This window comes from Talpa occidentalis, unplaced genomic scaffold (genome assembly GCF_014898055.3).
Source record: "Talpa occidentalis isolate TD23 unplaced genomic scaffold, MPIMG_talOcc4v2.1 talOcc4.16, whole genome shotgun sequence".
In the NCBI taxonomy this organism is placed as follows: domain Eukaryota; kingdom Metazoa; phylum Chordata; class Mammalia; order Eulipotyphla; family Talpidae; genus Talpa; species Talpa occidentalis.
Window position 1 is genome coordinate 78,107,208 of NW_023601653.1, and position 27,303 is coordinate 78,134,510.

Genomic DNA, 27,303 nt, shown 5'->3' on the forward strand with positions numbered 1-27,303 from the left:
GTTACAAATACTAATTTATTAAAAGTTTCAAACTTACTGCGTATGAAGTCCTGTCTAAAATCACAATATTCAGTGAGAGTATGGTGTTAACCTGGTTAATCTACAGTGAGGGTATTGGTCTCATCAAAACTGGCTTTATTCATGGTTTTCCTTTCTTACTGCATGTTGTATTAGCAAGACTGCATGCTGCAGATGGCACTGGGGAACACAAGGCCTCTGTCAAACAGAAAAGTGGTAGATAGTTAGCATGGGGAAGAAGTTATTAAACTCCACATCTAAAATAATTCTGTTATTATCATACTGAAAAAATAAAAACAATAAGTAAATTCTTTGAGGGTCTATTTACCCAATCAAATTTTATGCAAGCAGTGAAAGTGGGAATTAGAAAGACTGTATAGCAACACGGATAGAATTATGATAACTGGAAAATAAGACCCATGATATTGTGTACATTCTATGTCAGAATATATATACATTTGAAAAAACCCAGAAGGGAATACTTAAAAATGACTGTTGTCTGTAAGGTGGCGAGACCCTGGATATCTTTTCCTGTATCTGTGTAAATTCAGGAATGTTCTGTTGCCTTTATGATTTAAAGTATAAAGCCCTGCAGCATATGTCCAAGTTTGATAAGACGCATAACTCAAGACAGGAATAATGGCTCTATCTTCCAATATAATTTTACTATATTAGAAGATATACAATGAGTATTTTTTTAAGGCAAATGTCCCAAGCAGATACATTGATGTGACATAACGTAACTTTTTAAAAAGCTACCTGTGTGGTGTTTCCATTGCTTAGAATATTTTTTCAGCTGCTCCCTTAAATAATGTGAATTGTTGGGTTCTGGCAGCAAAGATAGGATCGTTGGGGCCTGAGGACTTCATCCAAGAAGAAAATAAGGTTTTCCTGCAGCCTAGGGTGTGGCGGTGGGACAGACGGGTGTCACTGGCCTCACGTGCAGAATCTAACCAAGGCTGGTTCTTGAGGCTTCTTGGGTATGTTGTATGCAAAGATGATGATAAAGGCGTTCTCTATTATTTCTCTTTCTTCCCCTCCCCCCCTTTCCCCTCTAGGTTTTCACTGGAATTTTCACAGCGGAAATGTTCCTGAAGCTCATAGCCATGGATCCCTACTATTATTTCCAAGAAGGTTGGAACATTTTTGACGGATTTATTGTCTCCCTCAGTTTAATGGAACTGGGTCTAGCAGACGTGGAGGGGCTTTCGGTGCTGCGATCTTTCCGATTGGTATTCCATGTTTCTCCAATTTCTTTTTACATTTCCTGTCTTGCAGCTACTAGGAAGAAATTTGTATAAGTTAATTTGATGATTTTTTTTTTAAATCCTTAGCTGTAGTCTACTTCCATTCTAGTTGACTATTTATTGGCTTAGCTACTAATATCTTGGAAACTTTTCTGCTAAATACCTAATATAATTTAGTTTTGCAGCGTCAGTCAACAAACAAATCAAATTTTAGGAAGTTCCTCAAAAAAGAATGGTTAATTTAAACATTGAAAAAGGACACCCAAAGGCTATATATACTAAGGTGCAATTTGGGTACACTAGCAAGCCTGTTTCTTGACTGAACATCTCCCTGAAATGGCTAGAATTTCTTCTTGTTCAAAGATGGCTTTCCCCATATCTTATATCATGGTGATTCCTTCCAAAAAAGGAGAATCAAATGATATATTTTTAATTACATTGAAATTGGTTGTTAAAACACTTGCTTTGCTTTTCATACTAAGGATTCTTTTAATGTTTTGAAGAAATTAGTGTTTAAATTGCTAAAATGTTTCTGAAAGAATAATTAATGATATCCTGAAAATAATTTCCAGTAAGCACAGGTCTAAGGGATGCCCTGGTGGAACCTCTTAAGAGGCTGTATTTAAAAAAAAAGGAAAAAAGAAGCTGTATTTCTTTGGGGAGCCAAAGGGCACCCACTCAGATAAAGTCTCAGAACTGGCCTAGGTTTCTACCCTCCCTATTGGGAAATGCTTGACCACTTGCAACTGAAAGGATTTAAGGTTTTTTTCGTTAGGTTATTCAGCATAGCTAAGGAATGAAATTGGAATAGAGTGAAACTATTTGTAAAATGGAGATTTCACTCAGCCCAATCACAAATAACCTCTGCTCAGCAGCTTTGTTAGAATCCAGCCCACAATAGGCTTTTTAAAAGAATTATTCATATTATCTAGAAGATGAGAGGAAGGAGTTAAGTGAAGGAAACTTTAGCACTAGTATTCTTTTTTTTTTTTCTATATCATATTCATTTATTTTTTTAATATATACGTATATATGTGTATGTGTATATATACATACATATTTCTCCTCTCAGGTGTAGTCCTCATAAAATTCCCATCACCAATTCACCTGTGAACCATCTCCATAGTCCCTTGTAACACTAATATTCTTAAAAAACTAAAAGTGAGTCAGAAAGGGGGAAAGCTGAATTAATCCAGATATCCACATAGAGCGATACCTGGTAAACTTTATACTCTCCAGTAAGACTCAAATTTTCAATAGAAAAACGATGTTCACAATAGAGGGCTTGCCTTACACCAGAATTCCTGATGTGTGTTAGTTGTTAACTTACGTCATCTGATGACCTCGTCACTGTCATTCCACTTACGGGCTTTGTATGTTACGATTCTTGGGCTGTTAGTCAAGACCTTATAATCATTCATGACAGAATATAGGCATTGCATGATTAACAGAACCAGATATTCTGTATTCTGAATATCGGTATGATCCCTTGAAAAGTCAAGAGAAAATCAGAAGGAGAAAGATATGTTCATGTCAGAATTTTGAAAAAGTAGATTGACTGAGGAACTCATACAGAGGCAGTTTTCTTGGTTGCTAGTTGTAAATCTTTCTCTTACCAGAAAAGTGATCACTTTTCCCTCAAACGCTCAGCTCTTGTTATTTTAGTTTGGTAAGATATTGTCAGAAAGTCCTGGGAGTGTCCCAAGGGTGCACTATCATTTTAAGCTGTTCTTGCTAGTTCTCTATGTTTTTATGTTAGCCATGGGTAAGAAATGGATTGAGTATAATATGGATTTTGTTTGGGTTTTCTCCTTAGCTGCGAGTCTTCAAATTGGCGAAATCCTGGCCCACCCTGAACATGCTGATCAAGATTATTGGAAATTCAGTGGGTGCCCTGGGCAACCTGACCCTGGTGCTGGCCATTATTGTCTTCATCTTCGCCGTGGTGGGGATGCAACTCTTCGGAAAGAACTACAAAGAGTGTGTCTGCAAGATCAACCAGGACTGCGAACTCCCTCGCTGGCACATGCATGACTTCTTTCATTCCTTCCTCATTGTCTTTCGAGTGTTGTGTGGGGAGTGGATCGAGACCATGTGGGACTGCATGGAGGTGGCAGGCCAGGCCATGTGCCTCATTGTCTTCATGATGGTCATGGTTATTGGCAACTTGGTGGTTAGTACTGACTTCTAGACTTTCATGTTCTTTGCCCTAAACATCTTACCCTTGACCCAGAAGCCCTTTCTGCTTTGTCCTTCTACTGCTACCTTCCTTGTTTATGTTGGGTTTTATTCCTTCTTGGTCCAAGAACCCTAAGGTACAAATGAAAGAAAGGAAACTGGCATTGACAGTCTGGTATTTACTGGTATTTACACCACAATCTTCCAACACTTTTTCATAGTTAAGAAAACTTTCGCAAAGTTAAATGACTTTCCCAGAGTCACACACACACATCTGGTAAATGTTAGAGCTTATTTTAGATATTAGTCTAAAATATGAGTCTGTGCTCTTTTTTTCCGAGGGGGGGTGTGTTCTTCCACCTTTCTTAATTTTTTTTCTTGCGGTATAACTGACATGTATACATTATCTTAGTTTCAGGTATACAGCATCATTATTTGATATTTGTACATATTTTGAAATGATTACAATAAGTCTAGTTCATGTTTTTCTTGTGATGAGGAATTTCAAGATCAACTCGCTTAGCAAGTTTCAAGTATGCAATACAGTATTATTAGCTATAGTCAGCATGCTGCGCATTATATTCCCATGACTTACTTTATAACTGGAAATTTGGACCTTGGACCTCCTTAACCCTTTTCACCCCACCCCCTCTCCTGCCTCTAGCAGCCACCAATCTATTCTTTATGGACTTGGGTTATTTGTTTGTTTTAGATCCCACATATATGTGAAATCATATGGTGTTTGTCTTTCTCTTTCTTACTTATTTCACTCAGCATAATTCCTTGGTCCACCAATGTAATCATATGGCTGTCATGTGCCACTCTTTTCTATGGCTGAAAAATTGTCCATTGTGTGTATGTGCAATATTTTCTTTATAGAATTATTCATTGATGGACACTTGGGTTGCTTCTGTGTTTTCATCGTTGTAAATAATGCTATAGTGAACATGGGGGTGCTTTAGAATTTTCAAGTGAGTATTTTCATTTCCTTTGGATAAGCACCCAGAAGTGAAATTGCTGAATTTTATGGTAGTTCTATTTTTAATTTTTTGAGGACTCTCCATACTATTTTCCATAGTGACCATAAAAGTTTACATTCTCCCAGTAGTACACAAGGGTTCCCTTTTCTCCACATCTCTGCTATCTCTGTTATCTCTTGTCTTTTTGATAACAACCACCCTAACAGATATGGGATGCTCTCTCATTGTGGTTTTAATTTCATTTCCCTATGATTAGTGATGTTGAACATCTTTTCATGTACCTGTTGGCTATCTGTAAGTCACTTTGGGAAAACACCTGTTCAGGTCCTTTGCTCTTTTACTACAAAAAATTTCTTTCATCTAAGCCAGACTTTCTCACCCTGGACACTGCTGACATTTTGGGCTAGATAATTCTCTGTTTTGGGCTGTCCTATGCATTGTAGGATGTGTACCAGCGTCCCTGATCTCCACTAACAAGTAGCACCCCCCACCCCCAAGTTGTGACAAGCAAAAAATGTCTCCAGATATTGCCAACTCTCCCCGAGGGGACAAAACTGCCCTCCATGGAGACTCATTGATCTAAACCCTCTCCGGGTTTTACTTCATTTGTGTAAATGACAAATCACTTTCTTGCTTAACCGTGACCTGTCTGCCTGCTATATTCTGCCTCTGTATTTATCACATTCACCAACGGAGATATTAGCACTTTGTTTCTCAATGTGTGACCTGAGGACTAACAGCAACAAGATCACTTGAGAGGGTGTTAGAAATGCAGTCTTAACCCCCATTCCAGAATTATTGAATCAGAACCTGCATTTTTAAAAAGACTTCCAAGTGAGTCACATGCATACTAAAGTTTACTAAGTCCCCATCTTTCAGATCAGGCTTAATCCCACTTATAAGTGTAAAGCAAGGAGGACTAGAAGAAGACTAACTTAAAGAGCCCTTCCATATTAGTTCTTTTCCTTTTCCTGCCATACAGAAGCAAGTTCCTACTCGCCAGCCTCTGAACCAGCCATGGCCACTGCATGACTTATAAAAATAGATACTGTAATGTTTCTTTTTTTTTTTAAGTTTTTTTTTAAGATTTATTTTTATTTATTTATTTATACAAGCACTGGGTACAGTCAGAAGCGTGGGAGGGCGAGAGAATTCACCGGAGCCAGAGCCGGGAGCAGAGCAGGCAGAAGGACCGAAGCACACTGCTGAGGGGAGCAGCGGGCGGCAGGAGAGGTCTGCGCGCCATGTGGGACCCTCCCCTGGTGGCCCGGGAGCAGCCGGGGATTGAACCGGCACTGCAGAGGCTGCGGGCAGCTTTGCAACCCAGCGCTCAACCGCTGTGCCACCCGGGAGGCCCTGTAATGTTTCTTTAATCCCTCCAATCTCCATCCCAGACACCTTCTCCTCAGTCCTAACCCCTTTAGGCTTTTCACTCCTTCAGTGAATATAGCTGTCACCTACTGGTATGTAATGCAACCAGCGTTTAGTAACCCTGACCTTGGCCTCCTTGCTGCAGTCCCCTATTGTCAGTTGTCTCAAGGACATCTCCCCATGACAAAAAGCACAGGACAAAAGCAACTCGTGCTTCTGCTCCTGATGTGACGCCTTCCTAGGCTCTCTGTACGCATTGCCTCTCCCCACTCATGTCTAGTAACCTGTATTGTCTCTTCTGACTCTTTTCTCCACCCCCAGTAAATATCTGAGACCTTACATATGTTTCTTTATAGGATTTCTCTTCCTATATCTTTCTTCATAGTGTTTCTAAAATCTGCCCCTTCTTTTCCATTTCTATAACCCATCCGGTATTTCTAAAAGTGTGGTCTAAGACATCACAATTCACCCAGGGTCCACTCATTATGAAAGACCAAGTCCCAGGGTCCCACACCAGATCCACTGAATCAGAATCTCTTTTGGGTAAAGCCAAGGAAATAGGTATTTTAACAAGTGTCCCACCCACGAGAGTCTTATACATGCTGAGGGATAAGATGACCATACCCCAGGGCCTCCCCAGTGGCACAGTGGTTGAGCGCTGGGTTGCGAAGCTGCCCGCAGCCTCTGCAGTGCCAGTTCGATCCCCGGCTGCTCCCCGGCCACCAGAGGAGGGTCCCACATGGCGCGCAGACCTCTCCTGCCGCCCGCTGCTCCCCTCAGCAGTGTACTTCGGTCCTTCTGCCTGCTCTGCTCCCCGCTCTGGCTCTGGTGAATTCTCTCACCCTCCCGCGCTTCTGACTGTACCCAGTGCTTGTACAAATAAATAAATAAATCTTAAAAATAAATAAATAAATAAATAAATCTTTAAAAAAAAAAAAAAAGATGACTATACCCCAGTCGAGACCCTAATCACCTCATGCAGGTAACAACCTCCTCCCTCCTAGTACCGTCTCTCCAGCTGCTAACAATGGCTCTCTTAATGTCTGTCTCATCTGTGACTCCGGTCAAGAAACAAGTGAATCCAATGAAGTAAAACTCAAATCCCTCAGCCTGACCCTCAGAACTCTCCCAACCACAGCCCTCCAACTCATCCCTCCACCTCATCCCCTTTCTACCAACCGTATTGCTCTTCAGTTCTGCAAATGGCCCAGGTAACCCAACTACATAAGGTTTATCTGTTGTTTCCGTTCCTCCCCCTCCGTACATGCCATCATCTCCAGCTAGGATGTGTGCCTTGCTCTTCTTCAGAAGTGTGACAGAGTAAGGGCCAGGTGTAAATCAAGAAGTGAACATCTCTCCCACTTTTCAAAAGTTAAGTCTTAAAAAAAAAATTAATCTTAATGCCCCTTTGGTAAAATAGGAAATTAGAAAAATAGATAAGCTTGCATTTGATGGCTTGACACCTAGAGGTACAACGGAACGCAAAGTCACATCACTGTCCTTTTGAAGCAGTTTTGTTTTGATAAGTGTTAGGATAACAAATAAAATTCCTCTTAAAATAAGATGACATTAAATATATTTCAGGTCTGCCTGTGGGATACAGTACATGAAAGTGTGGTTCTCCAAGCCTAACATTTCCTAATGTGGGTTCTCCAAGACACCTCTGGAGCATCAGTGCAGTCTTCAGTCCTTCCCAATTACCCATGCCTGCCTTTTTGTTTTCATTTGGGGGGAATTTTCCAGAATGGATAGTCATTGCTTTTTCTGGTTATAAGAAAAGTATGTTTTGGGCTACATATGTAAGTAGGTCAAACTACAAAAGAACCAAGAAGAGATGCCACACTCGGTATCACAACCAAAACCAAGCAAAATGCCCGCCTCGTGGCATGAGCATCTCAGACCCCTGGGGGCCAAATAAAGTACAACAGAAGCTCTTGAGTCTGTCACAGAAGCCTGTGGCTTCCTGTTCACAGCCCTAGCTCAGTGGAGAGCTTGCCGTAAAACCATTCTACATTCATTCTTCTTTCTCTGATGCTCCTGGTATAGGTGCTGAACCTGTTTCTGGCCTTGCTCCTGAGCTCCTTCAGCGCAGACAACCTGGCAGCCACAGACGACGACGGGGAAATGAACAATCTGCAGATCTCGGTGATCCGCATCAAAAAGGGGGTGGCGTGGACCAAACTGAAGGTGCGTGCCTTCATGCAGGCGCACTTCAAGCAGCGGGAGGCTGATGAGGTGAAACCTCTGGACGAGCTGTATGAAAAGAAGGCCAATTGCATTGCCAACCACACCGGTGCAGACATCCACCGGAATGGTGACTTCCAGAAAAACGGCAACGGCACGACCAGCGGCATTGGCAGCAGCGTGGAGAAGTACATCATTGATGAAGACCACATGTCCTTCATCAACAACCCCAACCTGACCGTGCGGGTCCCCATCGCCGTTGGCGAATCTGATTTTGAGAACGTCAACACAGAGGATGTCACCAGCGAGTCGGACCCCGATGGCAGCAAAGATGTAAGGTCCCAGCCTAGAACCCAGTCTTGACCCTGTGTGAAAATAAACAGGCTCTGTCAGCCCAGGCCTTGGTTGAGCTATGGGCTTGGTAGAGCGATTCTGGAATAGCCAGCTCAGCTCCACCTCCTCTCCCTTCCGTTGTCGTTGTCAGCCTCCCCTGGATGCCCTTGATCCCTGGGTCTGTCTCCACTGCTCTGGAACCCTCTAGGCCAGAAGCTGGAGTAAACCCTGGAGCCCTTGCCTGCTCCAGTCTGCTGGAGCGACATCCCTCAGACTGACCCGGAACCACATCTGTTTACTGTGGATCTGGGAGTGGGCTGTAATGTTGTACCCCATCCTGACAGGAGTTTTGAGGGCCCTGTGCCCTCCCATTGAGAGGGAGGTGATGATGAGCTGTGATGGGAACTGCAGCCGGCGCCAGGGCGGCTGGACCGCGATACCCCAGAGCCTCTTCACCCCCTTTCCTTGTGTGTCTAGAAACTGGATGACACCAGCTCCTCCGAAGGAAGTACCATCGACATCAAGCCAGAAGTAGAAGAAGTTCCCGTGGAACAGCCTGAGGAATACTTGGATCCAGACGCCTGCTTCACAGAAGGTAGAAGGGGGCGCAGAGGCGCGCATGTGGCACTTGAACTGCGTGTAGACAGAGCTCCGCTAGGGTTAGTGGGGTGAGGGGGTCATGGCTTTCTTCAAAAACAAGTTTCTATTCTCATACTTTTGTTATTTTTTTAAAAGATTTATTTATGCCTACAAGATCTGGGGCGTAGGCCAGAGGTGCGGCGGGTGAGAGGATTCACCAGAGACAGAGTGGGGAACAGAACAGGCAGACCAATGAAGTACACTGCTGAGGGGAACAGCGGGCGAGACAGGAGAGGTCTGCTGCACCCTGTGGGTAGCTCCCTGGCCGGCCGGGGATCTCTTAACCCCTTGTGCCACCAGGGAGGCCCCACTTTTGTTATTTTTTCCCCTTGGTATCAGCCCAAACACTCCCATTAGAAAGGCCTGTACCTGCCTCCTGATGACCCTGTGTTCCTCCCTCTCACTGCTTCCCTACAGGACATCTTCCCAAGCCCAGAGGGCCCTGCCCTGGTGGCCTTGTGGTGGCCTCAGCCCTGCCACGTCTCCATTTCTGAATCGGGCGTCTGATTCAGCCCCACTCCCCACGTGTGGTGGGGCAGCCACTGGCAGGGTCTGGGAGGTGGAGGAGAGGGCGGATCTGGGCAGGGCGCACTCCCTGGGCCTCACCTGCTCTCCCGCTGGTGCCAGGTTGTGTCCAGCGATTCAAGTGCTGCCAGGTCAACATTGAAGAGGGGCTGGGCAAGTCCTGGTGGATCCTGCGGAAAACCTGCTTCCTCATCGTGGAGCACAACTGGTTTGAAACCTTCATCATCTTCATGATTCTGCTGAGCAGCGGCGCCCTGGTGAGGGCCGGGGAGGGGCAGGGATGGACTGGGGGTGGGTGGGGGATGCCCGGGGACCTCGTGGGGGTACCCAGTGGCCCAAACCCAGTTTCTCCGAGGACACAGAGCAATGGTGGCTCCAAGAACAATGGCCTGTTAAGAATGAACCGTTGTTCTAACAAGTTAGGATTAGGATCCAGCTCGTCCACATCCTGATCTTTTTTAGATTCAGGATGACCCCACAGACCCAGGGCGAGAATACAGATCACCAGGGGCCTCCACTGCTTGGTTTGCCTCATTTTAAGCAACTTCCTAAAATGAGCTTTCCTTTCTTAAATAATGCCCCAACTATTTTATTTACTCCTTAGTTGCCCAAGATAGGAGGGAGGGGTGTTCTTCCACTCACTCTCCCCTCACACCCCGCTGGGTTTGGAGACTGGGGCACTAGCAGATGTTTAGAGAATCAGACCCTGGTACATAGTTTCCCGCGCTGGTGAGTGCTCACCACTGGTCAGGGAGGCATCAGGGCCTGAATGCACAGGCTCCTCCCCTGCAGAACTAGTCTCCTGGCCTTAGCTTTCATTTTTAGTAGGACTGTAGCCGTGGAGACCTGGACAGGGTCTGGAGTGAGGGGCTGTTTCCCGTTGGGTAGACGTGAGGGCACTGGGGACTACCAGTACTACACGCTCCTTCTCTTAGTTAAGGGAAAGGTGAAGAATGCAGAATTTTGAGGTTTTGTAGAGAAGGTGGACACATTTTGTGTAGGTGTGGATTCAAAGCTTAATCTGGAAACAGAAAAACAACAAGGGAAAAGCCCCAAATTCAGTGTTAATATCCCACAGTGACTTGAGAAGTTTCACTGGCTTGGGAGGTGGCAGAAGAGAAACTGGGGCAGGCAGTGATACGTGGTAAAGAGAGCCCAGAACAAAGAGAATCTGGGGGGTCTGGGGAGTCAGGACTGGGACAGCATGGCCTCTGCCGCTGGGAGGAGAGGAGCAGGCACAGGCCAGGACTGGAGAAAGGTGATTTGTTGTGATCATTGTTCTTAGACCTAGTAAGCAGAAACCTAAAATACGAGAACATGCCCGATCCTTCTGATCCTTCGCTCCCACCGCCACAGAGCAGAATAAAAGCAGTGGGGAAAAAAAGTTTTCGAATTCTTCACTGCTTCCCTTTGGCAACTTTTATTTACCACAGATGAATAAAACAGGGGTTACTTGGCTCGTAGGCCTGTGCAGGAGTAGCCACAAGACTTGGGAATAGCGACCTGAAGCCGTGGCTAAATGTCCAAGAAAAGACTAATGGGATTGTGATGAGACTTCAGAGGGAGCTGGATTAAAGGCCCCCCCCACCCCCTACCCCCAGGGACTTGAAGACCCAGCTTAGGCATCTCACCTAACATAGACTGGGTCATCGGCTGGAATCTAATGCGAGTGGGGGGAAGTTGATAAGCAAGATGCTTCTTTTTCGACTAAGCAGAGATTTATTAGTACCAAGATCCTGAGAATGACTGGCCCTGTAACCTCTGCCCTCTGCCCTGTGATGAGCAGAGCCCCTGTGTCTGGTGCCTGCGTTCTGGAGGATGGGTCTGCACACAGCCCCGTCTGTCCTTCCTATCAGAACTCTTCAGAGCAGGCCCCGCTCAGCCCTTGACAGAGGGCCCTTTTTTGCTTCCAGTTATTTCCCTGCTTCAGAATGCCCTCCCCTTAGCACCACACTCGCGAGTCCACCCTCTGCACGTGGGACACTTGCGAGTCTACCCTCTGCTCATGGGAACGCTCACACTCTCTTGTCAGGGAGTCAGCGTATCCAAAGAAAGCAGGAGTACTAAGATGTCCTCCACCTGAGAGTCCCCCAGCCCTGTTCCCCTTCACCCATGCCTGTGGCATCAGGGGCTGAAGGAGACAAGATTTTGTCGTGTAAATATACAGCACAGATGTGGGGAGCCCAGCCCCCATGTGCTGCTGGGGGGGCCATAGAGCGATGCAGCCTCTTGGGGAAAACAGTTTGGTTGTTCCTCAAAACTTAAACCTAGACCCGTGTGACCCAGCAGCCCTACTCCTCGGTATACATCCTAGAGAAACGAAAACATAAAAAACTTACAGGAAAAGATAACCTTGTAGACAATGCTCATTGCAGCATCACTCACCACAGCCGAAAAGCAGAAACAGCACAAATGTCCGTCAGCTGAAGAAGGGTCAGCGAAGTGTGGGCTAGTGTGTGCTGGAACATTCCTCACGCATAAAGAGAAGTGAAGTATTCACACATGCTGCCACGCGTGTGACCTTTGGGAATATTATGCTAAGTTAAAGGAACCAGTCACAAAGGACCATGTGTTAGGAAATGTCCAGAATAGGCAGATCTGTCGAGCTCGAAAGTGGATTCATGATTGCCTGGGATAAGGGGGTGGCAGGGAGACAGGAGGTTAATGCCCAGAGCCTACGGAGCTTCTTTTTTTTTAAGATTTATTTTATTTATACAAGAACCGGGGTACAGGCCAGATGTGCGGGAGGGTGAGAGGATTCACCAGAGACAGAGTGGGGAGCAGAACAGGCAGAATAAGCAAAATACACTGCTGAGGGGAGCAGCAGGCGAGACAGGAGAGGTCTGCTTGCTGTGTGGGTTCCAAGGCTGGCGGGGATTGAATGGGCGCTGCAGAGGCTGCGGACAGCTTCACAGCGCTGCACTCAACCGCCTGCGCCACCAGGGAGGCCCCCGGAGTTTCTTATTGAGGTTATGAAAATATTCTGACACAGATTGTGACACTAATTTTAAGGGTTTTTTTTTTTTTTTTTCTTTTAAAAAGCCCCATGAGGCCGGGGAATAGAGGGAGGAGGCAGGAAGCTGGTGACAGGAGGCTCCAGCACGAGGCACTGTGGGGAGGGCCCAACCTCCGCTCTTATTTATCCACTTGCAGACACTTGCACGCAGCCCCTGCCTCTCTTTCAGGCCTTCGAGGACATTTACATCGAGCAGAGAAAGACCATCCGTACCATCCTGGAGTACGCAGACAAAGTGTTCACCTACATCTTCATCCTGGAGATGTTGCTCAAGTGGACCGCTTACGGCTTCGTCAAGTTCTTCACCAACGCCTGGTGCTGGCTGGACTTCCTCATTGTTGCTGTACGTGTCCTGCTTTCTATTCCACCTCTTCTGGCAGGAAAACAAAAAGGGGGGTTTCTCTTCCTTTGCCTGCTGGAGTTTCAGGGGGCCCGGGGTGTGGGATAGATCAGACGCAGGTGTAGATTTGGGTGACGAGCGCTCGGGTCTTGACTGTGGGCAGGGAGCTCTGCCGGCCGCCTCGGCACCAGGGACAGGCAACCAGCTCTTCACTTGGGTTGGTTTGAGCTCGAAGATGCCAAGATCAGGAGCCGGGAGTGGAACCACTGTGTCAGGCACTCTGGGAGTCTGGGGACAGAAGGGTTTTGTCCCAAACCAGCGTGAGGTTTCTCTCTGCCCAGAGATGGGGCAGAGGGTGCCGCTGGGAAGGGTGGGGGCGGAGACTCCTGCAGGCTGATCTCATGGACACTGTCTTTCTACCCAAGTTGTCTGAATGAGTTGGTCTCTCAGGGAGAGGGGAATTCACGATAAAATCAAGCCCCCCGCTTGCACGTTGCCATTCCACGGTGACCGTCAAATTAAGAAAGTCCTTTTTTCCTCCAGGTTCCAAGTCTATCTCCAAGGCTTGGTGGCCATTACCTCCCATTTCTTTTTCAGGTTGGAAGCTCTAAACTATTTCTAAACTATTTCGTCTCTTAACTATTTCTCACCCCACCAGTGCTTGTTCCTTTTTGTCTTTTCTAACCTTGACAATTTTCTCTTATTCTGTGTAATAACTAGTGTTTTCCTCAAACCAAATCCACACCTTTTTTACGAAGGGTGAACAGAACATGCAGCATTAGAGCCTATGGAGAATTCTCCTCCTGCTGAGAAGTACCAAGAAGGTGGAGTGTCTAGAGGCTAGGCTTGCACTTTTAGAATCTTTCCCATTGGCCCTGTGGTAGGCTGCTGGTAGAGGACCTCCAGGCTCTAGAATAGGCCAGTGTGGAAATCCCTCCCATGGCCACCAGCAGCCCAGCCTCTCAGCAGCAGGGATCTCTGCTCTTTAGTGCATTCCTTTCTCAACACAGCTTCTGTAGCTCCCATCACGATGCTCCTGCTGTCCCTGCACTCCCCATTTCAGAAAGCCAGCCTTTGGGGAGATGCCTGAATGAGATGAGGAGGTCACCTGCCCTCGGAGTGAATCAAAAAGTCCTGTCCCAAGGAGCGCCAGCAGGAGCCCCCAAGGTGACAGTGCTCCCTTCAGCAGCTATTGACAGCACCTTGTGGTACACGGGCCTCTGCCGCCCGCACTTGAAAGCTTGAGCTGTAGGAATTAGAGAATGGGTTGGGATAAAGCTCAGAGAACTAAAGTGACACGGCCAGCTCTCTTTCAAGAGAGGAGAGCAAGTGCCAGAGTCTTCATGTCACTATAAACCCTTAAGTGTGACACCGATGGGAATCCTAAAAGCCCTTCATTCTCTGGACCTTCTAGTAACTGAGGCAGACCCACCTCTGCCACACTCCCAACTGCCCTAGGAAGCTGTGATTTGAAACATCCCCACTGTGACATTTCCCTCCATGGCCTGCCCTACCTGAACCACTCTCTTCCTCTCCTCTCTGTGTGGAGCAACTCCAGAATTTGACACTCGGTCAGGTGTCCCACATTCCTCTGGAAACCAAATAAGCTGCTGCGAGCCTTCACAACCCTACATATCGCCATTTATTTGGCAAGCATTTTAGCATGTGTGCTGGGTGGCAGGGAAATAAAGCACATGAGACAGGCATGTAACCAGCTGACAACACCCTTTGGCCTTTCATCCTTCAGTAGTAACCCATCTAGCGGTTGGGATCAGCGAGTCCTTAGATTGTCATGAAGCCTGACAGTGGCTCCTGAGAACACATCTGTACCAGTTATTAGTGAATAGGTGTAAATCAAACATCATTCTCCAGGTAGAATTGTCCCAGAAACCTAGGGCGACACAGAGGACAGTCCTCGGCCTAAGGCAGTCCCTGGCCCAAGGCAGTCCCCGGCCCCTGGGGACAGACACTAGCTTGCAGGACCACTCTAGCCTGGTTTCAGGCTCAGGGTAACCCAGCATTCTGGGAACCAGGCTCTCCCGGGACCTCCCTCACGGTGACTTTTTCTTGGACAGGACAGATGTTTGTTGAGCAGCCACAACATGCAGTTGTTTTGGGGCTATAGAGAGAAAAAGGCATGGACGCTTCTTGCTAAGGGGCTGGAGTGATGAGGCGTGTCCACTGATAGCCATGGCATAAAGCAGAGGGGGCCCCCTGGCCTATACCGTAGCTGCACTTTGGATGGTGGGTGGAAAATAAGACTTGACTGACACCTGGAGCTCCAGAATTTTCACTGCCCGTTTGGGTAAAAGTCTCGTGCATTTCAGAACATCCAGCTGTGTACGTTCGGCCCGTGTTCGGCGCTGTCTCTGAGACGCCTCTTCCTGTTCATCCACCAGTGACTTGGTGTCTGAATCTGCTTTTCATCACCATGTTTGAATTTCTAGGGGATGTTTATTCTTCCTGTTGCTCCTTAAAACTACTAAGGGTGATTTTAGAAGCATGGGGATAATCCAGACAACTTCCAAGGTTACTTCTCTTTATTTAAAAGGGGTAGCATTTTGTTTTGCTCAAGTCCTCAGATGCACTGGACACCTTGTTCCGTAAAAGAATTTTGTCATCTCTTCCCCAGGGTAATGCACCCACCATATCTGGAGCTTAGCCAGCATATCAGTTCCAGGGATGGGAGTTTTCCAAGACCACTCACCTCATCCTGAATGCAGTCTCCTTGAAAATATCTCCATCAGAAAATGTTCTCATTGTTTTTGAAAAAGTCACTCGTTTTCTCTCTTTCCCATGCCTGCAGCTATAAAATCTTGACATCTCAATTCCTTTTGTTTTTTCCCCAGGTTTGGTTCTTTCCTTAAAGTATGCATTAATGTTCTGATTATCTCCTATGAGTGTTTAAAACTGAGACTCAGAATTATCAAAGAGCCCTCAACTGCTAACGAATAGCCCAGATAACACCCTGATTGATCCTGTCTTGCGAGGCCTTAGCTGAATGGCAGATCGATCAGCTGAATGGCAGAGTCTCTCTCAGCAGCACTTAGAACCAACCTTTGGACTGGCAGCTGTGGCCTCCACTCTCCTCCCCCATTTATGCCTCTTTATTATCAGATAAACCACCCAACCTGAAGACCTGGGATCTTCTTATCTTGCGTGGTGCCTTGTGGCCACTGAAAGCTTTGTTTCCTACAGCCTTTACCTGGCGTAGTTTCATAGGGTAAAACTGACTAATATTTTGCATTCAGGTACTTGGCTGGCATGGGAAGGCTCACCTTCAGGTGTACCACTGAGATCTAACAAAGAACCTGGCAATTTCAGATTTCTTGGGTTCAGAATTGACTGTGCTTCGTAGTAATTGTAGGCAAAAAACACCTCCTTATACATTCTTACTGATAATGATGGAGGGAGAGAAATGATTGATAGGTGCTACTGTGTTCTAGGTAAGGTTGGGAGGTCCTTGTTTCAGACAGAAATCTGACTCTGAACCCTCTGTCCATCATTTAGTTCATCTGGCCTTTAGTTCCAGATTTGCTCTGGACACTGCCTCAGGCTCCAGAGAAGATGCCTGCGCTAACAGCTCATGAACGTGTGCATGAATAAAAGCCCCTTTTAAAAATTGAATCTTTAAGCCTGCTCAGCCCTGCCCTTCACTAGGTAATTGACCTTCTACTTCTACTCCCTGCCATTCCTGTGACTTAATTATAAACGTCTTCATTTATAAAAAAAAAAAAATTTCTGAAGTTCACAGATACAGAATAAAGAATTAGAATCCTAGGATAGAGATAAAAAGCAACAAATAAAACTAAGTTCTAGATTTTTATTCCTTCCCTTCAAATTTGCTTTAAAATATCCCTGAGTTAGGCTAAGTAGATCTTGTAACTACCACTTCCCAGCAGAGGGAATTTAAGAATTATGATGAGAACATCTTAACCTATCCCAGAATTTATGGTTCAGTATAAGAGAAAGACTAAGAAATCAACCCCCAAACCTTGGAGTTTTTCATCAATTAAAGATGTTTTCAAATCTGGCGCACCCATGATCTCTCGGATCAGGCCAGGCATACTTCCGTGAGGTTGGTGTCCAGTGTTAAGGGGTCATCGTGATAGTTCTCTGTGAGCTCTGGTGGAGCAAGGTGAGTTTCCTCTGGAAGAGCAGAAAGTATCTGCCCTGACTCTAGGCTTGGAGACTGCAGACTTCTCGCCAGTATGGCGACATACCCACCTCTGGATTGTTCTGACGCCTACAGTCCTCTGCGGGGGTGAGTCTTCTCACCTGCCAGCAGACGTCTGGTCTGCCCTGGGAGTCAGGAGTGCAGATCTCCAGTCCTGTCTCCAGGACTGCCCATGTGATGCTGGGCAGATTCTTGTATGTGTTCTCAGCTTCCTCATCCACTAGATAAAATTCTCCAAGAGTCATTCCAGCTGTTAATCTGTTGAGGAAATTAATAGAAGAGTGTCCTGGAAATGACAAACCTGAGACCAGTTCTTTTTGAACAGTCCTGGAGAGAAGGAATGGAGGTTATGAGGGAAAGTATGGATTCAGCTGTCCAGAGTGAGCCGAGCTCTCTTGCCCATGAAGGAGTGTTATAGTTAAAAGTGAGAAGTAGGACCTCCCTGGTGGCACAAGGGCTTAAGAAGCAACCTATGAAGTTATCCACAGCCTCTGCAGCAGGAGTTTGATCCCCAGCCAGGGAGCTACCCACATGGCTCAGCAGACCTCTCCTGCCTCCCCGCTGCTCCCCTCAGCAGTGTATTTTGTCAGTCTGCCTGTTCTGCTCCCCACTCTGTCTCTGGTGGATCTTCTCACCCCCCGCACCTCTGTCCTGTACCCCCATTCTTGTATGCATAAATAAATAAATATTTGAAAAAAAAAAAAAAACAAGTGAGAAGTAGGAGAATTACTTTAGTGAGTTCTCATGAAGCCAAAATTCTGTCCATAAGTTTTCTCTCCGGACCGCGAGGTCAGCTGTGGCACTCACTGAAAATAATTTCTTGACTCTTCTGGTCCGTAGTCAGACGCGTTGTCCGTCGCACCACTGGCCCATCGCTGAAAATGTTTTCTTTGTTAATGTGGTAACTCATCAGGTTCTCAAACAAATGGTTTCTTGTCATCCAGGAGTAAGAGTGCTTCTCCCTGTCGGAAACCCGCGGTGAATGAGCTGAGGTGGGGCAGCGGCTGTGGTGTGTGTATTTATCTGTATTCTTTTCCATAGGTACCGTTAAACTTGTGTGGCTTAATTTAATGGCAACGTCTGGCACCTGCAGAGACTGTAAGGGCGAGGGTAAGGTTTCGTCTGTGTAGGCGCCTCTCTTCCTAATGGATTTCCTTATTCTCTTCCTCTCGCTCAGCCTCCCTTTCCCACCGCGTGTGTATGTTCTGCTGCCTCCTCTCACTTTTTCTTCCTTTTGTGTTTTTTCTTCTGCCTTCTCAACCACCTTTCCTTCCAGGTTATTTGAGTCCAAGTCGCAGTAGGCAGCTGGTGTTACCCACCTTCTCCTTGGGGGGCCCAAATTGTATAATCAGTGCTAGGGCTTTATTCTAACACTCTGGAACCTCTGTTTTCTTTCTTTTTTTTTTTTTTTTTTTTCTCTTCTGTTTCCGTGTAGGTCTCTTTAGTCAGCCTTATAGCTAATGCCCTGGGCTACTCGGAACTAGGTGCCATAAAGTCCCTTAGGACCCTAAGAGCTTTGAGACCCTTAAGAGCCTTATCACGATTTGAAGGGATGAGGGTAAGATACTAAGAGCAGCTGATCCTTCTGCATGCCAGTGGAAACTGTTTAAGCATGCTAGAACTGATCACTTGGTGGAAAGATCACTCAGACACGACTCTGTGACGCAGCTGCTGATTTGATCCTCCACCCTCTCCCCTGCACCTGCCCCGTGCGAAGGGGAGTTGCATTAAGCTGCCTCATCACATTAATACTGGCCCTGCCCCCAACGACGCACCATCGCAAAACATGTCGACATTGGCTATTCTCATTTGGTCTGGCTTACCTGTAGCACTTGGGGTGGCTTTCTGGGCTGTTGACTTAATAGGGAGAATCACCAGGTGCAAAGAAGGGGAATTGTAACCCACAGGCCCACTGAAAAGCATAGTCTGCTGGCAGGGAGAGGGCTGTGTAGGGGCATCAGCCAGGTGGGGCTGTGGCCTTGGAGTCACGGATGAAATGGCTGAGAAGGGCTTGAAGACATGGCAGGCCTGGAATTGGGGATGGAGCAGAATTTGGCATGGCCCTGGGAGAAGAGATGCTTTTCTTTATATTCTGATTCCTCTTATTGCACCTTGTTGTTCTCAGTCCAGTCCCATAAGGACTGGCAGCCTCTGTCTGATAGCAAAGCTTTATTCCTCACCCCCCACCCCTCTGCCCATGCTATATGGTCCCCTATCTTAACACTGTCAAAGTAACAACCAGGTATGATGCTAGATGACTATCAGCTAGTGCTCCTGAAATTTCTCGACACCTGTTTTTCCTGCTTTGGTGACACTCGGCTCATACCCAAACAGTGCAAGGTGCCGTCACCTGCCAGCTTAGAAATAAGGCTCCCACTTTTGGTGCCTTTTTGCTGTCTCTCTTGGTTTAAATAATTGTGTGTGTGCATGTGCTCTATGTGCACATGCACACACACCACTGAAAAGTCAATTTCCTAAAATCAAGTGGACAACTGGCTTTTGGTGATAAGAGTTGTCCTGTGGTAAAATCAGAGAGGTCTGTTATACTTAGTGAGACCAAGAAAACTCATTTCAATTCAGATGTTGAATACATGCAGGAGAGCAAACCAGAGGATATGATTTTAAATGTGCAAATATCAGAATTTAGGAATAAAAATTAAACTTGCAGTAGTCCACCTGAAGCAAGGCTAATTGGAGAAACCAGATACCAGGACAGTGCTGCTTCATTCACTCCTCGTCTGGGGTCCCGGCCACTGTTCCTTGAAGCCACCCAAAGATGTCCAGGAGGACAAAAATTTCCCGGGGGCCTGGGGATTTTATTTTCTTATTTTATTCAGACAAATTCTTTCTGCAAAAAAAATTGTGTTTCTTCTGTAGCACAGTCACAGTTTGGTTTACTAAATGTAAGCTTCCCACAACCCGCCTGACACCATCTGCGGCAATTCCACAATCGCATACATTTATTTTAACTTAAAAAAAAAAAACACTGGGCTTCCCTCGTGGCACAGGGGTTAAGTCTCAGCACTATGAAGCTATCGGCAGCCACTGCAGCATGAGTTTGATCCCCGGGCAAGGAGCTACCCACATGGCACAGCAGACCTCTCCTGTCTCCCCCGCTGCTCCCCTCAGCAGTGTATTTCAGTAGATCTGCCTGTCCTGCCCCCCACTTTGTCTGTGGTGAATCCTCTCACCGCCCCCTCAGCCTACACCCCACTTCTTCTAAATAAATAAAAATCAATCTTAAAGAACAAAAACAAACAAACAAAAAAATAACAGCAAAACCTGGGATTCCAAGTCTCTCCCAGATAAGAGATTTCAGAATGTGAACAATAAGGTTGTTATGCTCAGGCTAAATAAAGTTAGAGAGGATGTTGCAGAGTTTTAGGTGGCCACTGTGTCTTTGAAAATAAGATTAAAATGCTCTTCCCTGCTTCCCACCTTCCCACTGCTGAGGGGAGCAGCGGGCGAGTCAGGAGAGGTCTGCTGCGTCATGTGGGTCTCCTCCCTGGCTGGGGATTGAACTCATGCTGCAGTGGCTGCTGATGAGGGGTGAAATTTCTTAACCAAACGCATTAAAGAACTGATCCGCTCTCTTGGCGACTGACAAGTGGAATTAAGTCCATGGAAGGCAGACCCGCAGTGCAGCACCTGAGCACAGGAGGCTGTGGTCTTCCATACCCCCCAAAAGGGATTCTGGTTCTCCTGAAACCAGACCTTAGCACCCGAAGGGAACAACAGAGCAACACTCAGCTGGATTCTTGTCACCAGCATCCTCCACCCACGTGTCCCACTGCCCATCCCAGCCCGTGGCAGTTTGCTCGAGCGGCAACTTCAGTAATCTGAGCCAAGAGCCTTCGGTGGCCACTCTGCTTCCCTTTAGCACCTCCTTGCCCCACCTTTCCTGGACGCTCAGTTTCCACTTCCAAAAACTTGTCAACTTGCAAGTAGTTATAGGAGCCCGGAGGTCCAGAAGGGGTGCTCAGAAGAGTAGAAAACTATATTTAAAAAGCACAAGACACTGAACCCCTATGTCAGGGTCTCTTCAGATGGAGAGACTGGGCCTGCAGGTCCTGACCATGCCATAGCAGGGGAGCCCCAGCCCAGCCCCGTTCCTCAGCCCTTCTGTGAAATGATAACTGCAAAAAAAAAAAAAAAGAGAGAGAGAGCGAGAGAGAGATTGAATGTGCCTAATATCAGAAACCCCTCAGTAATCAACAGAATTAGGTATATCAGCTTTATGTGGATGTTATTTTTCGGGGCGGGGGGGGTGGGGACATGTTCATGTTCTTCAGTTCCTGGTGCGAGTTCTTATCTATGCCAGCACTGGAGAATTTACCTTTAGAGAATGTCCCAATGAGCAGTCTTCATAAATGCAGGATGCAGGTGGGCTTGACTGTCACTGTGCTGCTCGGTTGTGGGCTCAGACCTTCCTGGGAGGGGGAGGGAAGCGGGCTCTGGCCTGTCCTGGGCCACTGGCTTCGCCTCCTTCTCTTCTTCCTCAAACCAAAGACCGGAAAATTGAAACACTCGTGCTATTGGCAAAGGAACACTTAATGGAGTTCTTTGCTTTTCTCTCCTCCATAGTAATCTTCGTATAAAATTTTCTGTGCTATTAAATTTCCAAGGGTATTTAATAGTAATGCCGTGAAACATGCATGCATTTTTGTTGTCAGTAAACAGTTGTCCATTAAAGCCATGTTCCCTCTGCCAGATATTAAAAGCTATTTGACAGATTTCATAGTACTTAATGAGGAACAGTCATGTTCTAGGTGTTATAGAAAAGATCAAAATGCTGTAAAAATTAGTATCCATTGTAATTTTCTTATCAATTAAATGAAATTTGTGTTAATTGCTAAGTATACGATTCTATTGAAAAAAGTAACTTGTCATTCTAGAACTTAGCTTTGAGTACTGCTTCTATACCTCGTCTTTAACAATAGGAAATTTCATTATAATTAAAGGCAATGTAAAATAACTTGAGCACTACTCGAGAAGATCCAGTTTGTTAAGAAACTTGAATTACCATTTATAAAATATCTAGAGCGTGAGAGTTCAAAATAAAACAGGGTTTCTTGCTGTTTGGTTGCTGAATATATCAGCCCAGTGACAATTATATAAAGAGTAGTTAAACAATTTGTGTTTAACATATTGAAGCTTGTCAGCTAATGTTTACAGCAAGGAAGAATTATTAGCAAATTCATCTCACCTCCTTTCACTGTTATTCATAGAGCTAAGGTAAGAAGTTTTTCTTAATTGTGATTAGTAACTGAAAGTACCCTTCTATCTTATATGAGTACATTGGATTTTATAGGGTTTTTATATAATGAATCAGAACAAGACCCATTAAATACTTTTAGGTATTGATTCCTTTGGTCAGGTCTATAAGCATAACAGTGTGAAGAAATCACTTAGTCAATTACCTGATTATCCTCCATGCTGTAAATATCACTCCATATTTAATTGTAACAGACACAATGAGGGACAAGTTAGACAAGGGTAGGATGAGTTCCTAGAGGAGGTAGATTCTGAATTGAGATCGAAAGCAATATTTCTAGATTTCAAGTTTGGAGGGCCTACCTCCCATTGCATATTTGTGATGATCTCCTAGAAGGTCCTGATCTGTCATTTAAGCTCTGCAAAATGTCATAGAGACTTGACTTGAGCTTTTGAATTTTTACATAATCTTCTCTCTTGTCACTTGAGAAATGATTATTCCATTTGTAGATAATCCTCCCTTTTCCTTTGCACATTTCATTGCTTTCTGGTGCTCCCATGAATGGGTGAGCAACTGTAGAATGAGGAGGTAAAATTCAAATCTGATCACTAATAAATTTGGTAACCTAAATAACTAGGATTATCATTCTCCAGAATAACAGTGGGGATTTTCCAGCGTTCAGATATGCTAGTTTTCTTTGCTCAAAGTAATAAATGATTGAAGTATACTCACTTTATATTAATGACAGGGCTGTTAGATCTAGAAGAGATTTCTTGGTCTAAGAATTAAGAAATAACTGCCTCTCAATCTAAAGGCCTTCATATATGAATTGGAAAAACACAAAACTAATGTTTTATTCTAAGGAAGAGTGAATCCTTAGCAGAATATCATTGCCTTTTTTATGTAGAACAGAAGAGACAGATCTTCTGTTCCAATATTCCGATGAGTGACATTGCAATCTAAGGCAAAAACTGAAGATTAGGAAAACATGAACCCAAGAGGGGCTCAAGTTAGAGCCCAGAGCTGCACCCTGGCGTTCCTTCCACCGCACTCTATGCCCTTGCGGTGCTGTGCTACTGGCAGCCAGTTCTGTCTCTTCCCTTCCCTGAAAAACTGATGCAGGGACAGGTGGTAACTGTCAGCACTGGAAGGCTTCGTCTACATAAGTATCTTTATTTTAAGTCCATTGATGGTCCTAGGATACTAGGAAAAGGAAGAAACAGCCTTCCCATTCTGAGGTTGCCTTTCAGCGCCTTAGCTTAGACAAGAGCGAGAGAGATTCAGGACAGAAGTGAACACCAGCCTTGTTTTCTGTCCCACCACCTGAAATGCTATTTTTGTAAGCACTTTGAACTCACCTTGTGCAGACTGCTACAACTGTGGAGACGTTGTCTAGCTACTCTCACTTACAGTGTGAAGCAAAATCGAAGTTTAAAACAACCTAGAAACTTCGTTACTTGAGGGGGTTTTTTTCTGCTTTGCTTTTTTTCATTCCTGAAATTACTCTAATCAGTGATTTTTAACAGTATGCCAATTTTTGGTTTTAAGAGCAGTGATCTAACCCAAAACTCTCCCAAAAGTCATTGCTGTTTCTGAAGCACTGTGAAGAGTGGCATGAAGCCACAGGCTGAGCAGAGAGATATCAGCATTAGCTGAGCAGGGGGTGACTCTTAGATTTAGGAGCCTACAGAGTCAGGGAAAAAGGCTGAAGAAGAATAAAATGAACCTTGACTGAAAAACACATCTGTTCAGATTTTATTTTATACTGTTTGGTAGAGGGAATATAGCTTTTTTATTTTTCTTGAGCCTGCAAAATATGCATGCTCAGCTCTTGCCTGAAATAAGATAACTGGCCTTGCATAGTCATAAAGAGACTTTATGTACTGTTGACTGATTCACTGCTAACCCCAAAGAGTAGTTTTCTGTGATTTTGAACAATCATTCCTTGTTTTGCAGAGGGGGAATGTCTGTTGAAAGGCAACTTAGTGAGCTTGAAATCTCAAATTTCCCCGGGGGGACATATTTTCTGAGTTGGCCAAGAGGTGGGGCTGGACTAAGAAATAATTTTTTCAGTCCAGGTTGGTGCCTAGGAGAGAAGGTCTAGGTCCACTTGAGCAGAAGAATTTGTGTTAGATGAAATAAACATGTAATTTATTAGAATTCTTCAAAATATGTTTCATAGATTTAGAAATTTGGGGTCCTACCTGTGGATCTGTCCAGCTACCCTAATTCCACACGGAACATAATGTTTCCATAGTCAGAACAAGCCACACAATGTCATTCCCCTCCTGGAAATCAAAAGAGTGTGTCTGCCCATACTTCCTCCCAACACTCAGCAACCTCCCCTTCCAATGCAGGTAGTGGTGAATGCCTTGGTGGGCGCCATCCCCTCCATCATGAATGTGCTGCTGGTGTGTCTCATCTTCTGGCTGATTTTCAGCATCATGGGAGTTAACCTGTTTGCGGGAAAATACCACTACTGCTTTAACGAGACGTCTGAAATCCGCTTTGAAATTGAAATCGTCAACAATAAAACTGAGTGTGAGAAGCTCATGGAGGGAAACAATACGGAAATCAGGTGGAAGAACGTGAAGATCAACTTTGACAACGTTGGGGCGGGATACCTGGCACTTCTTCAGGTGGTAAGTAGTGCTGGGCTGTAAGTCCTGGGAAATTGAGACAGCTACGAGAAATCTCGTCTGGGTTCCTCTCCACTCTGCTTCCAGCGTCAGGATTACCGTTAATAGGTCCAAGCAAAGTGTGTCATTTCCCAAGCCAGTTCCAGGAAGACCCCTGAGTCTTCCCAAGACTTGTCTCCAGGGCATCTCTCACTGTGCTCAGAGTTCTACTTAGCAACAAATAAAGATTCCTACAGCCTGGTAAAGTTACACGTTTAGCACCTTCTTGGGGACAAAGCATGTAATTAAATAAAAAGAAAAAAAGGATGATAAATGCACAACCCTGCCCCCCCCCCGACCCCTCAAGAGAAGAATAGATGGCAGTTTAGATGGGACAGAACAGTCCTACACAACCCTGAGCACCTGCTGTGCTCAATCCCAGAGAAAGGTCTCAAATTAACATATCAGTGAAAAAGGGTGTATTTTGATTGTGTAGCTCTCCATCTTGCCTAGTTTTCCTTTCTTGCTATTATTTTGGAATGTTTGACAAGACAGTATGATGTGATAAAAGCTCCTAGACTTTGGAATCAGACAGGTGTAGAGTTGAGCCACAGCCTGATGTTTATTGGCTGTGTGACCTTGGCCAGAGTCCTCAACCTCTCTGAGTATGTTTCTTCATCTATTAAACGGGGACAACAATACTTCATGTGGTTGTTAAGAGAATTCATGATAATTTATTAAAATGTCTTAGCATGATGCCGGACAGATGCACTGCTGAATTAATGGTATATGCGAGCCTGGGTTTTTGTTTTATGACAGCTGTGCCTGCATCATGTGCTTGGCAATATTAAATGCAAGAAGGTGGGTGAAACCTCAACTCCGCCTTACATTTAGGAAGCACTTTCTTCTAGGTGGTGGCAGGAGGCAGAGTTCATGGAGTGAACAGTGTTTTATCCCAGTTCAAGAAATCGAACCCACAACTTGAATCTGAATTGAGCAACTACAGAAACCCATGCACATCAGCCAGCCAGTCACACGCTATATTCAGAGCCTCCTCCCTGTGCAGGGTTTCCAGAGTCAGGCTAGATTTTGAAGAGGTAGCGCTGGGAAGGAGTTGTGAAGGAGGAGGCCGGTGTTGCCACTGCTACACGGAAACACGTATATATTAGCAGGGAAGACGTACTCACACTGTTTGGTTTTTTTTTTTAATACAAAATCTATCAATTTTCAGGCTGCCATCACTTCTTTAACATCTTTTTAAAAAAATAACTTTTCAGTGGAGACCTAAGTTCTACTCTCAGTAGAGTCCTGCTCCTCATTCCTGAGTATGAGTTTGCCCGAGCTTTAGGCAAACCTCAGGCCCGTTTTAAAGCCCTTTTATAAAAGTGTTGATCCAATCACCATGGTCTCGTGTTTCTCTGTCCAAGTCCCATGTTGTTTTCAAGGACTTGAAGCACCTTTGGGGCCTGCGTTAACACACGCAGTCTGTGTCCACATGAGACCACACCCAACTCCCTGTCTCATTCTCGCTGAGCTTCAGTCTGGCCTTTGGGGCCCCTACCTAGACTCCCTCCCTCGCTGACAGGCACAGTCTAACGACTGACTCTGTTTCCCAGGCAACCTTCAAGGGCTGGATGGACATCATGTATGCAGCCGTAGATTCCCGAAAGGTAAGGCTGTGCCTGTGCCACCGCAGCCTTCGCCGCCAGTGAGAAAGCACGCAGCACGCTGGCTGGCCTGGGGGGCGGGGGGCGGGGTGCAGGAGTATGGTTTCTCTGTAGAACATTCATTCCTTATTTTATTGACTATAGATCACTTGCTCCTCTCATAAGCCATCATCGTGTACTGGCTCCAGATGATTAGGCTGTCAGTGTTTTCACCTAGCCCCAGCAGAGCCTTCTGCTCTTGACGCTGGTGTGACATGAATGTGGCTATCCCTTGTCTCGTGGCTTGCATCTTCCCCACATGAGCCACTGCAGGCATCCTGCCTCCTCGGGAGCGAGACAGGCAGAGAGAATCTCCGACTTCCCTCCCCGGTCGGCTCAGCAGCTTGAGGGATCAGTCATGGCTGAAGGGCTTGGCACACCAGGGCCACCGCCAGGTCCCAAGTGGGCACTGACTCTTCCTTTTCTCCCGTCCTTTGTCAGCCTGACGAGCAGCCTAAGTATGAAGACAACATCTACATGTACATCTACTTTGTCATCTTCATCATCTTCGGCTCCTTCTTCACCCTGAACCTGTTCATTGGTGTCATCATTGATAACTTCAATCAACAAAAGAAAAAGATAGGTCTCCTTCCCTCACTGCCAGGGGCCAGGTCACCCCACATGAGAGGCTCCATGTCGTCACCCCACTGTGACACTGGCCCCCCTTCCATTACCCCAACACCCCCTTTTGGGGGCTAGCTCTCACAGCAGGGGGCCCTCATGCTGCCAGCAGCCTTATCTGGAGGCCTGGACTAG

At 45.7% G+C, this 27,303-nt stretch overlaps 1 protein-coding gene across 2 annotated transcripts in view; it reads left to right on the forward strand.

The window, feature by feature from the left end:
- SCN8A (sodium voltage-gated channel alpha subunit 8) overlaps positions 1-27,303 on the forward strand; it is a 164,924-nt gene that overhangs the window by 126,522 nt on the left and 11,099 nt on the right. Inside the window, exons 15-24 of one of the 2 annotated variants that reach the window (XM_054696632.1) lie at positions 1,077-1,250; positions 3,082-3,438; positions 7,841-8,311; positions 8,789-8,906; positions 9,578-9,732; positions 12,661-12,834; positions 18,444-18,566; positions 24,581-24,865; positions 26,458-26,511; positions 26,989-27,126. In XM_054696632.1, coding sequence (XP_054552607.1) covers positions 1,077-1,250; positions 3,082-3,438; positions 7,841-8,311; positions 8,789-8,906; positions 9,578-9,732; positions 12,661-12,834; positions 18,444-18,566; positions 24,581-24,865; positions 26,458-26,511; positions 26,989-27,126 — 2,049 coding nt within the window. The remainder of the gene's footprint in view (positions 1-1,076; positions 1,251-3,081; positions 3,439-7,840; positions 8,312-8,788; positions 8,907-9,577; positions 9,733-12,660; positions 12,835-18,443; positions 18,567-24,580; positions 24,866-26,457; positions 26,512-26,988; positions 27,127-27,303) is intronic. The other variant, XM_054696631.1, reaches the window with a different exon arrangement.